The sequence below is a fragment of the Bos javanicus genome, chromosome 17 (assembly GCF_032452875.1).
Source record: "Bos javanicus breed banteng chromosome 17, ARS-OSU_banteng_1.0, whole genome shotgun sequence".
Lineage (NCBI taxonomy): Eukaryota > Metazoa > Chordata > Mammalia > Artiodactyla > Bovidae > Bos > Bos javanicus.
This window is the reverse complement of record NC_083884.1, coordinates 11,849,684-11,862,507: the sequence shown is the minus strand read 5'-3', so window position 1 is coordinate 11,862,507 and position 12,824 is coordinate 11,849,684. Positions and strand designations below refer to the sequence as shown.

Here is a 12,824-nt window from a genome sequence, read left to right as displayed (position 1 = left end):
CATTGGAATACACCATCCAGAATTTGTCCAAAGAATTGGCTGTCAACAGTAAACTGTAGGCCCTGAACTGACCAAGCCAACCAGGACAACTCTTCTGTAGAAGTCCCAGTTACTAGGAGAATCTGGCATCAGCGCTGTGGGTCTGGGTCAGCCTTTACTCAATCCCTGTGTTACAGCTACAGATGAAAAACTTTGGAACTGGAAGATGTGCACTTCCTAAGCTGTTCCTACAAGGGCCTCCCCCTGCCTGTTCTCAGGGAAGATGATTAGCACCAAGGGTAGTCACCGAACATCTACTCTTATCATCCTTCTGTCTCCCGAGATGGGAGGTCCACATTCCAAGTCCATATGAGTTGAAATGGAATAGACTGTTGGTAGAGTGAGAGATGCTGCTTGAAGCCAGCCCTCTTTGAACTAAGGGGAGACAGGACAGGACAGAGAGCTAGATAGAAATCAAGTGTTTCCTTGACCAATTCTAATCTTCCAGGTTAGCTCTCCCAGAAAACAGACTCAACTCTTACAAGACTCCAAGGAAACTGGCTAGTCTCAGTACAAAGTTCATCAATTTGGTCAAAGGCAAGGCTTGGACTCAGATCCTAAGTCAGTGGAAGCAAGGAAGGTCGCAGCTGTTGGTTCTTGCTCAACTCTGAATGCTGATGTGCTCAGCCCCACCAGTTCTTTGCTTACCACCAATAAAGCTGCAACTGCAAGACTTGGATCCTAGTTCCCTGACCCAACAACTAAATAGTGACCTGGCAAGAGAGGACTGAAGTTAATGTTCTGGCACATCATCTTGTTATTGGTCCCAGACCATACCCAGGCAGAAGCCTGGTGCTTCCTTAATCACAGCTCTTAGAAAACCATCTCTCTCCCAGACTCTGACATCCAGCCCTGCCAGACCTCTGTGTGCTCCTCTAGAATGTATGGGAATGTCTCCTACCAGCCCAGGGTCTGAGAACTTTCTCCAGTGCTCCACAGATGTGGTGTGAATGCTGCTTGTCCATCTGTCCTTCCAAGTAGGTGACGATTCTGAAGGAAGACATGGCCACTGATCTGCTACAGGTGTTTGTCAGACCATGAGTACTCCATGCCTGCTACCCTAGCAGATACCTGAACTGGAGAATAGACAGCCAGCCTTTGAGTCAGTGGAAGCCAGTCCACACTGCATACCAGCACCATCTTTAGCAGCAGTGGAGACTAGAGTTTGTGCTCTGGGCACACGGCGTACTTGTGGGTGAACAATGGCCCTGACTGCACCCAGGTGCCCAGTCCCCATGACATGGCTTCTGCTCATGTTCATTTGCTCTTTAGTTCCCCGAGGGTGCTGGAGCCATGCCCTGGACTGCAGCCTGCTTCACTGCGCTATGATAAACTGCCCTTTGCCATCTGCCGGCTGGGACCCTGCTTTAACCTGAATGGGCGCCCTGGAACCAGGAGGCTGCCACCTGCCTCTGGGCACAGCTGCCACCTAGCTGTTGCTGCGGGGCCTCCCTGGGGCTTGTCTGGACCCATCAGATCAGATGTGCGGAAGCTACACACCATCACCTCAGGGGGACCCTGTGTTCAGGTGAGCCCTCATGGCACTCTAGTCCCATATTTTAAGTAGTCCTAGTTTATCCTCCTCGTAAGTACACTGAACTTATGAATGAATGAATTAATTAATGAACTTATGAACTTATAAACTGAATCTCTAAAACTTTCATCAATATCAACTCAAATCATTTTATCAAATCAGGCAATAAAGGCATGCATGGATCTTGTGGCCAATGAATTGATTAAGGGCATAGAAAACTAGTTCAGATTTTTCAAAAAGGAGTTGCAAAAAAAACCAAACAAACACAATCTAATTTAAGAATAGGTTTATAGACAAAACATTCTATTTATTATGGAATCTGGGTGCATTTTATCATGCTATAGGGTGGGGCATCTAATTATGAGTAAGCCACTGATCCATGAATGTAATCTCACAGCAGCCCCACCCTGATCACATTTCCCAAACTATTTTCACTCTCAGTCACTAAGTTGATATGGTTACTAATTGTATTGGTAACCATTAGTAAGTAGCTCTAACATTTGTTGAATAAGTGAATGAATAGAAGAATGAATAAATAAAGAAAGAAAACAATTAATAAATCCTCCAATACAAACATATTCACAGATTTTAAAAAGTCAGAAATTGTTGATTCATGGGTATTGAGATCCAGGTTTGCTAGATGAAAAAGTTCTGGAGACCAGAACTGTTGTTACACAAGAGTGAGAATACACTTACTACTACTGAACTCACTCACAAATAGGATGGTAAATTCTATTATGTGTTTTTTACTGCAATAAATTAAAAAATATCACACCAAGTTTTAAAAATCAGAAATAAAATGTATAGAAAAGTTCAGAATATGTCTATGGTAGCTATTTGAAACTCAATGAGGCCACTCTTAAATTTTCATCAGGGTAGCCCTGGCTTCTTCAGCTTTAATTTTCCTATATTATTTGTTACTTCTTTCTTGAATTTTTTTTTGGAGTCCGTAATTGAAAGTTCCATTATTTGATTTCTCATAGTTAGAGAATTTGATGGTTCCAATTATAAAGACAAAATAAGACAGACAACATCTGAGGGATATACTTACAGTAGAGAACAACAAAGTGCTAAATTACACTTCAGTGTATAATTTTCAGGAATTTTTACAGTTGAAAGCAAAGCAATTCTTGGTTTGCGTAGGGCAGTGGCTGCCAACACAGGCTCTGAAGCCAGCTGAGCCAGCACTAGCCCCAGCACTAACAAGCTCAATTTCTTTGTGCCACAGTTTCCTTATCTTCAAAACAAAGGTAATCACTTTTTAAAAGCTTTAAAAACTATTTACCTCACTTATGAAATGAGAATAATCATTTTAAAAAGCTCACTCAAAGATTTTACTTTGAATTTTACTTAAGCAAGAATTTATTCTATTTTTACAATCTGGAAAACTGAACCTTACTTTTAACAATAGGCTCTAGAATTTTAACAACTTCTCAATTACAGTAAGTAATAACTCTTCAGTACATAATTCTATAATCACCTATGTATGATCCCCACATTCAAAAAACAACCACTGTGAACACTTGGTTAGTACATAACACATACCAAATACAATTATATTTTACCTTGTGTTTGGATCTTATTTCTCTTTAATGTACCATGAATATTTTCTTAAACTGATATATATTTTGAGATTTTCTGGTGGCTCAGATGGTAAGAACCTGCCTGCAATGCGGGAGACCCAGGTTCAATTCCTGGGTTGGGAAGATCCACAGGAGAAGGAAATGGCAGCATTCCAGTATTCCTGCCTAGAGAATGCCAGGGACAGAGGAGCCTGGCAGGCTACTGTTCATGGGGCTACAGGGGTTGCAAAGAGTCAGACATGACTGTACAACTAACATTTTCACATTCACTTTTTCATACAATGTAGAATAAAATCCAAAGTCCTCAGCTTGGCCTACAAGCTCCCATGTGATCCCAACCTCCTGGTTTAAACTTGGCTCCTCTTCTTTCATCCCCCACCTTCCTCACTGAGTTCCAGACACTGCTGAGCCTTCATTTGCACTCCCTGCATCCTCTCTCTAAAACCTCTTCCTCCAGGTTTTTACAAGGCTCACTCCCTCACCTTCTTCATGCCTCATCTTCTAAAAGGTGATCACTGTATGCAAGGTAGCAACTGCTATCTATTCCTTTGCCTTATTTTTCATCACAACATTTACCACTACTTCATATGTTACAATAGTTAGGAATGGTTAAGGCCTGTTTTTCCCAGTAGAATCTTAGTGTCGCAAAGAAAATATTTTGTCTATCTTGCTAGCTTATCTCTAAACATTAGGTCCTAAACAAATACTCGCTAAACGAATGAATTTGGCTCTAATTTGTAATTTCATGACTGCACAGAACTCGGTTGTAAAGGTATTGCTTAATGTTGCTAATCTTTTGCTTTGAGACGTCATAAATTGTACTGTAAGGGACTTCTGTAGTGGTATAATGGTTAAGACTCCATGCGCCCAAGGCAGGGGCACCGGTTCAAGCGCTGGTTGAGGAAGCGACATCCCACATGCCACAGGGGAAGCCAAAAAAAAAAATTTTTTTTTTTTTGCTATGGATATGCTCAAATATATTCTTTTAAATAGTCTTGGATTGTTCCTTAAAGGTGGAATGAATGCAGCAGCTTCCTAACCACTCCCCCTTTCTCTTCCCATGGGGTCTCACAGTGAGACTCCTATCACACTCCCTTCCTTAGATTGAAGGAACAGAAGCCCAAACTCTGAACCCAAGCCTTTCCATACACACTCAGTCCCCGTCACTGTTCAGAAACATACTTGGCACTTTAACCGAGTTGCTGCACCTATCATTTTCTCTAATTTTGCTTTGGTCTATGTAGTTCCATCTTACAGAATATATTCCTGTTTCTTTACCTGCCTAAATTACACCCATCTTTCATGTCCCCCACAAGTCCCTTCTTTTTTTTGGCCTCTGCGTGTACCATGTGGGATCTAGTTCTCTGACCAGGGATCAAACCTGTGCCCCCTTGCATTTGGAACCTGGCGTCTTAGCCACTGGACCACCAGTGAATCCTCCCCACACCAGTTCCTTCTGGCTCCACCTTGCCCTCCTTGAATCTAGTACCCATGATCTCTCCACTTTGAATTGTTCTGCTCTTCTTCATACCTATCACCCAGGAGAGCCCTCCAGTACTTACCATGCCGCAGAATACAACGTGCAATTTCCTGAGGCATGAAAGCCTTTTTTTCCCCTCCTTTCTCAAAGTCCTAGGCAGTTCTAGCCATAAAATAGCAAATATTTTCTAACTTAACCCTATTGCGACAAACTCTCGTGGAAATGAGAGTGCTCTGAGGGGAGAAATAGAATTATTTCTGATCAAATATTTTCATCTCCCCATATATTTGGTTTGTAAATGATCTAACCACCATTCTTCCACAAATAACTTTAATTCTTAAATTTCTACTCACAATCTTTCTTAAACCACCATAAGAAATATGTTTCTGATGAATTTGTTGTTTTGTCTCAGGCTTTGGCTTGTCTTAATATAATATGATTAAGCATGACATTATTTACAAAGAAATATTTCCTCCAGAAATTATGATGTAACCACAAGTGGTACCTGGGTTATAGAGGTTGTATATACGGGATTTGGCATATTAGGAAAATCACCATGTGTGCCTTTCCTCTTCCCCATTTTCAAACATGAGAAATCAAGTTAAAATGAATGAAAAGGTCTATACAAAAGGAAAAATAATTCGAAATGGTGCAATACGGAGGAAAGATGTAGGTGGAAGACTGGGAAGAAGTTTTCTCTCTGTGACGATGCTGCTGGGAACTCTAGGCTGAGTGCGCAGCTGGGGTATGAGTGTAGCAATACAGAGGGTGAGTCTAAAGTCACATCCCTTTGCTTTTTAATCTCAATAACTTACATTCTTCCCAGGTGGCACAGTGGTAAAGAACCCACCCGCCAAGGCAGGAGACTCAAGAGGCTCAATTCAATTCCTAGATCAGGAAGATCCCCTGGATGAGGAAATGGCAACCGACTCCAGTATTCTTGCCTGGAGTATCCCATGGACAGAGGAGCCTGGCAGGCTACAGACCATGGGGTAGCCAAGAGTTGGACAAGACTGAGCACATAGCACACACAACTTACATTCTTAACACCAAGCCTTGAGTCTTTTTCTCCACCCCTACATGCTTTCTGGTTGCCTGGACTCAAGAGCCTCCAAAGCCCCTTGGGCAGCCTGGCAAAGGGCTACTCACCATCCTCCTCGAAGAGCAGCCCCATGTGTCCATGCGCCTCGGCTTCCTTCTTCCCACCGTCAATTTTGATGACTTGAGCAATCTTAAAACATCGTTCATAGAAGTGGTTTCTAACCCACTTGTCTTCAGAATTATTGAAGTAACAGGCCAGAGCGTACAAGTTATTATAGACCTCTTCAAAGTATTCTTCAAAGAGAGAAAAACATCAGAAAATGCATTAGAAAAGTGTCTCAAGGCACATCTCTTCAAATGGCAAACCAATATAGTGACATTTAGTTTCTATTTTTCTTTAAAAGCATGATTAACTATTTAAAAACTGGAAATGTAAAAATTAATGTGTTTTAACTATTAAACTACTTATATTAATTAAAGGATGTACACTTGAGAAGAACTACAACAAAAAAATCTTTTGGAGTGCTTAGACTGATATACTCTTTGGTTGAAATAGAAGTCTTTATATAAGACAAAAAACAGAATGGTGTCTGCTAGCAATGGGCTCAGTTCTTTTGGAATAAATGAGTATATGGTATCAGCAAGTACTTATCCCACTAAAGATTTGAAAAGTATTTAGAGATTCCAGAGAAAGCAATGTTTCCTAACCATGGCAAAAAGATAAAGGAAAAAAGCAGATGAAATCTAAAAATATCAAAATATTTTCACCCAACAGGAAAAGTCAGCATGCAGCTTATAGATAGATACAAGAAATGATCACTGTATGTTCCATATATGTTACAACACCATTTCTGACAGTACAAGTTACTAGCAATGTTAAGAAACAGTAGATTTCTAGCATTATCTTTCCTATGAGTATCTTCTTCTGCTGAAAATGTGTTAATACTAGTCATCCCTCTCACTCAGAAAGTTACTAGTTTATTAGTTGTCAGTTTATCAAATCCCTTTTCTCCCCTAAAGTGGCAAATATATGACCTATTTGTACACAAAAAACTATACTGATAAACTGTGAATCAGTCTTACAAACTTCACTGCAAACAGTCATGAACTTAAACAAAAATGTTTGTGCTAAATTGTCCTTCTCTCTTGTAGATTTCATTCTATTGGTGGACATGAAAAAATACATAATCTTTGCATTTCTTTGCATTTGTGCTAAAAATACAGTCATAAATAAATGGTAGGCTATGGATTACCCTTCCAAGGACTTTTTACAGCAATCACTATCTGTTGGAATTCAGTTCAGTTCAGTTTAGTTGCTCAGTTGTGTCCGACTCTTTGTGACTCCCATGAATCGGAGCACGCCAGGCATCCCTGTCCATCACCAACTCCCGGCGTTCACCCAGACTCACGTCCATCGAGTCAGTGATGCCATCCAGCCATCTCATCCTCTGTCATCCCCTTCTCCTCCAGCTCCCAATCCCTCCCAGCATCAGAGTCTTTTCCAGTGAGTCAACTCTTTGCATGAGGTGGCCAAAGTACTGCAGTTTCAGCTTTAGCATCATTCCTTCCAAAGAAATCCCAGGGCTGATCTCCTTCAGAATGGACTGGTTGGATCTCCTTGCAGTCCAAGGGACTCTCAAGAGTCTTCTCCAACACCACACTTCAAAAGCATCAATTCTTCGGTGCTCAGCCTTCTTCATAGTCCAACTCTCACATGCATACATGGCCACAGGAAAAACCATAGCCTTGACTAGACGGACCTTTGTTGGCAAAGTAATGTCTCTGCTTTTGAATATGCTATCTAGGTTGGTCATAACTTTCCTTCCAAGGAGTAAGCATCTATTAATTTCATGGCTGCAGTCACCATCTGCAGTGATTTTGGAATTAAGTGATATTAATTGCTCACTACTATCAGAAGAGTCAATCTATATATGCCTGAAAGAATTACAATTATGAAAAGCATTTATATATTGCCCATTGGTACTTCTATAAGATTAAAGTCAAAAGGCTCAGAAAAAATTGACAATAGGCTGATTACATCAAAAATTAACTTTTGAAAACTGTACACAGTCACTCCAATGTTCCCAAAGAAATTTTAAGACCTACATAATGTCAGCTTTTACACACTGTGTATGCTGTGCTGTGTTCAGTCGCTCAGTTGTGTCCAACTCTTTGCAAACCCATGCAGCCTGCCAGGCTCCTCTGTCCATGGAAATTTTCCAGGCAAGAATACTGGAAAGTGTGAAGTGAAAGTCGCTCAGTCATGTCCAACTCTTTGCAACCCCTTGGACTATACAGTCCATGGAATTCTCCAGGCCAGAATAATGGAGTGGGTAGCCTTTCCCTTCTCCAGGGAATTTTTCCAACCCAGGGATCAAACCCAGGTATCCCACATTGCAGGCAGATTCTTTACCAGCTAAGCCACAAGGGAAGCCCAAGAATACTAAAGTGGGTTGCCATTTCCTCCTCCAGATTTTCTTGACCTAGGGATCTAACCCACGTCTCTTGCGTCTCCTACATCGGTGGTGGATTCTTTATCACTATGCCCCCTGGGAAATCGCTGCTTCATAATTCCATAGGAAATTAAGATTTATCTCAAAGTAAGTTTTAGAACTAAAAATTAAAGTTAAAATACATTCTCCCTATTCCCCAGTTTTGAAGGAACTGGAGATTCTGCAGAGACTTTCTGCCTTTTAAGGTTATTCACAATAGGCAATAGCTTAGGTGAAAAGTAGGGGGTAAAACCCTGAGCAATTTATTTAAAACAAATACTCTCATTTCAGAACTGGCTTCTCTTGTGCTTTATCTTTCCATCTGGACCCGTGCCTAATATGAATAGAGCATTAAAGTCTATTTTGTAATATTTTATATTCTTTCTCATATATAGTGATTGAGAGTGAAAGTGAAGTCGCTCAGTTGTGTCCAACTCTTTATGACCCCATGGATTGTAGCCTGCCAGGCTCCTTCACCCATGGAATCTTCCAGGCAAGAATACTGGAGTGGGTTTCCATTTCCTTCTCCAGAGGATCTTCCCGACCCAGGGATCGAACGCTGGTCTCCCGCACTGCAGGCAGACTCTTTACCAATCTGAACCACCAGGGAAACTCACATACATAGTGATTAGAGAGCTGCTATTTTTAAAACCTGTAAATAAAACATTTCCTATCTTCCATTTTAAAAAGTCATACAAAGAGCTTTTAAAAAATATATATGCAAACCTAAAATAATTTTCCATTTTTCAGTAATTAAGCTTTAATAGAAAATTATTTCCAACATTTGATAAAGTTTTTGGTTTTGCTTAGAAGCTATTTAGATTACATATTTAAAGACTACTTGTCAGCTAAGCTATTCTTCTATGGAAAAATTGAAAGTTTTGAACCTTTGAATAATCTAAATACATGGTTTATACCCTTTATATTCTAAGCAGTCTTTTCTCCTTGCTTGCACAACATTTCCTCAAATTATCAGCAGCTATATTAATAAGATGAAAATCAATTTTATTGTTGATTTATTCTTTAGACTGATATTCACTGTGCTACCTTAAAAGGAGATCTCATGATGAAATAAATTTGGAAAGTGCTCCTACTAATTTCTCTCTTTCAGTGAAACACACAGCACATTAATATGTCAAAGGCTCTGATAAGTCCTGCAACAAACCAACCTGCTTTGTATATGTTAATTCACATGGTTGTTTCTCAAACTTATTTCACCAGACACTCACTTTTGTTTTTCTTTACATAAACTGTATAAACATCCAGTGGGACTCTGCTTGAGTAAAACATACTTTGGGTATCTTAAATAAATGTTATTAGAGAAAAAAATTGCTGCTTAACCTTTGACAATAATTTAAAGTCAAGTGTAAATAATGTTTGAATTATCTATTGATTCGGTTACCCATTACCATTATTGCCATCTCTTCCTCAGCCCCATGGGGCACCAGGCCCTAATCATGTTACAGATGGTACAGAGATGACTCACATTGGGTCATATAAGAATGATATCAGGGACAAAGAAATACTTTGTAACAAATGGAAAATAATCCAAAAAGAATGATTGGCTTCCTTTAAACACTTCTTTGCTATAAAACAGAAAGTGATATTTTGAAAAGTAATTTAAATAACTCTAGGTTTCTGCTTTGTGAGTCTCAAGAGACAGAACTGACCCGAGATGACTATTGTTAGTGCCATAGCTTTGATTAAATGAACTTCATTGTGACCCTAGAGTGATGGTCTTTCCAATGAGAAGCAATGAGAATACTCAGAGATACGACGCTGCTTCTAGATAATTGTCTCAGATTTCACAACCATATGGGGTGAAATCATCCAGGAACAGATTTCTGTATTCTAGATTAAGTGTGTGGTATACATGGGTTTTAAGATTTAGAATTAATTCAAGTTAATAAGAGTTTCTGTACATATTCCCTGCACTACTTTCTAGGACATTCTTAAATCACAGTTTTTATCCTATAAAGTTCATGTGTTAAATGTGAAAAAATTACACATTTCTATTTAAAGAAGCATATAAATGTTTACTTGTCCTTCAACTGATGTATTTCCAATAATGTTTTTTTTTGCAATAATTTTAACTTTTTGTATTTTAACCAGGCAAAAGCCACAGCATTTTGAAGTCAATAACCCTACAGAAGAGTTGTTCTGAGCAAGAAGTAATTTTATTCCATTTATCAAATAGAACCTTAGTTACTATGAACATGTGACAAAGTACTCAGTAATAAAAATATTTTACTACTTGTACATGTGTGTAAGACACTGGCTATAATGAAGCTTGGACTTTTTAAATTTGGGGGATTGGAGAATCATTTTAATTTATATATAATATAGTTACTTTTTCAAATAAAGTATTATAAAGTAAAAGTTTTCTACCTTCAAATAGATTATTTAGCACTCTAGTTTCTTTGTAATTATAAAATGCTTTATAAGTTTCTTTTATGATACTTTATGACTACTGATGTATTTGGCCTAAATTTATGCTATTATGCTACTAAAATGAATGCTTCTATTTAAAATGTTTAGTGAATCAAATTAATTCAACTTGAAAAAAATGACTTATGAACAAATTTTATCTTGATCAATTCTATTTTCAGTGTAAATATCACCTCAGAATTTGGGGCCGACCTAGAAAATAAGTTTTTTTACAATAGCATTTTAAAATTTAAAACAGTTAATTTCTTGAGAACTTATATGTAAATCACATTTTAAAATTCACCAAAGGACTCTTTTCAAAGTCAATTCTGTAGTTAAATGTTTTCATTATATAAAGAATCACCTCTTATCTACACATACACACACACACACACAAAGTTCACTTATGTATCGTACTGAACAATGAAATGAGACATTTTCATGGTGGAGCTTAAAGCTTCTCTCTTTTGGAGTCCAACGGTATTTTCACACAAAAAAAGTCAAAGAAGAAGACAATTGAGAATAGCAAATATATATGCCAAGTTTGGGGATTTCCTTTCTTTTGATTGTAAAAAATGACCAATTCTGGACATGTAACTAAGAAATGCTTACGACAATGACATCACTATAACTGTAGTAGAGAGCAAAATATTTTCTTTAATACTTGAAACATATTGATCTTCTGGAAAAATTAACAATATCAAAAAAGGAATTAATGAGAGATGATGTGATGGAAGATAAAAAATTAGCAATTTTATTCACAATTGTGGATTACAGACTTTTCCTGTCTCCTCACAATTCACTAAAAAAATTGTCTGATAGAAATCTTAAGCATAGAACTTAAGGATAAAACCTTCAAATTCCATTCTATAAATACTAGAAAATAAGTTTAATTGGCAAATTACAATACTCTGCAAAGGGCTCCTCAGTGAAAGTCAATATTCAGATTACGTATAAAGAAAAAAAACTATATAAAGACGTATAATTACTGATACCAAAGATTTTAATACATTGGGAAGCCCTGGAGATGTTAGTAGGTGCTGTTTACTGTCTACCCAGGCTTAGAGTGACATCACCAGGATGGCCATGTGTTTGGGCCCTCTTGTGAGCCAGCATTCTCTACTGTCCATTCCATGAAGATGCTTAGTTGACTAGGCTGAATTGTGCCGAGGTGTCCTAATGTCTTAAATTCACATATGAAGCAATTGGGAACTTGCCCTCAGGTGCTCCCTGTTCTGGTTTTGGCGGTGCTGCTTCCCCAAACCCCTCCACGTACCTTTCCTTTCAGCTGTCTCAGCCCTGGTCAGGTAGTAGTAGAAGTGATCCAGCTTGTCGGGCTGCTCTTCCAGGGGTCTCTGTGCCCAGGAGAGGGATCGGACCCTCGCAGCCTCCCTCAGGGCATCCCACTTCTCTGTCAGAGCGAAGAACTCGGTAAAGGACTTATGATAACCATCCCGCAGCATCTCCACACAGACGTTCTTAGTGTATGAGTTCCGGTAACTGGGAATAAGAATCAGAACACTGAACTCGTTATTTTAATCCTTCAAATCTTTTGATTTTTTTGATCCTATAATAATTAAAGGTTGGATCACGATGCCATTTTTTTTCCCTCCGTGAAAGGGCTGAAAGCTATCTTGACCTCAAACACTTACAATTGAACAACTCCAGTTTAATGAAAGATGCCAAGAGCTATCTAAATATAATAATTTTAGGGAAATTACATTATAAATATATCAGTTCCAGAGCTGAGCTCCCTTTGATAAGGACAAATAAGCTAGTTGATGGATGTCTCAGTCCATTTGGGCTGATGTAGCAGAGTATGTAGTCCATAGGGTCGCAAAGAGTCAGACACGACTGAGCGACTGAACAACAACAGAATACCACTAACTGAGTAGCTTGTAAACAACTGAAATTTATTGCTCACAGTTCTGGAGGCCAGAAGTCTAAGGCTCCAGGAAGGTTGCCCCTCCTGGTTCATAGCCTGAACTTTCTAGTTGTGTCCTCACATAATGTAAGAAGCTGGAGAACTCTCTAGAGCCTCTTTTATAAGAGCGCTAATCCTATTCATGAGTGCCCCACCCTCATGACCTAATCACCTTTTAAAAACCCCATCTACCTACACTTTCAGGGAATGGGATTTCAATATATGAATTTTAGGAACACAACATTCAGACCATAGTAATTGACAATATCCAAAAATACTTAATAAGTTAGCCTCCCACCAAAAC

General features: G+C 38.9%; 1 protein-coding gene across 3 annotated transcripts in view; it reads right to left on the bottom strand.

The window, feature by feature from the left end:
* Window positions 1–12,824, bottom strand: part of TTC29 (tetratricopeptide repeat domain 29) — a 277,872-nt gene that overhangs the window by 224,815 nt on the left and 40,233 nt on the right. For all 3 annotated transcript variants that reach the window (XM_061384054.1, XM_061384053.1, XM_061384052.1), the window contains exons 5-6: window positions 11,873–12,096; window positions 5,786–5,971 (exon numbers count right to left, since the gene is read on the bottom strand). In XM_061384054.1, the coding sequence (XP_061240038.1) occupies window positions 5,786–5,971; window positions 11,873–12,096 (410 nt within the window). The remainder of the gene's footprint in view (window positions 1–5,785; window positions 5,972–11,872; window positions 12,097–12,824) is intronic.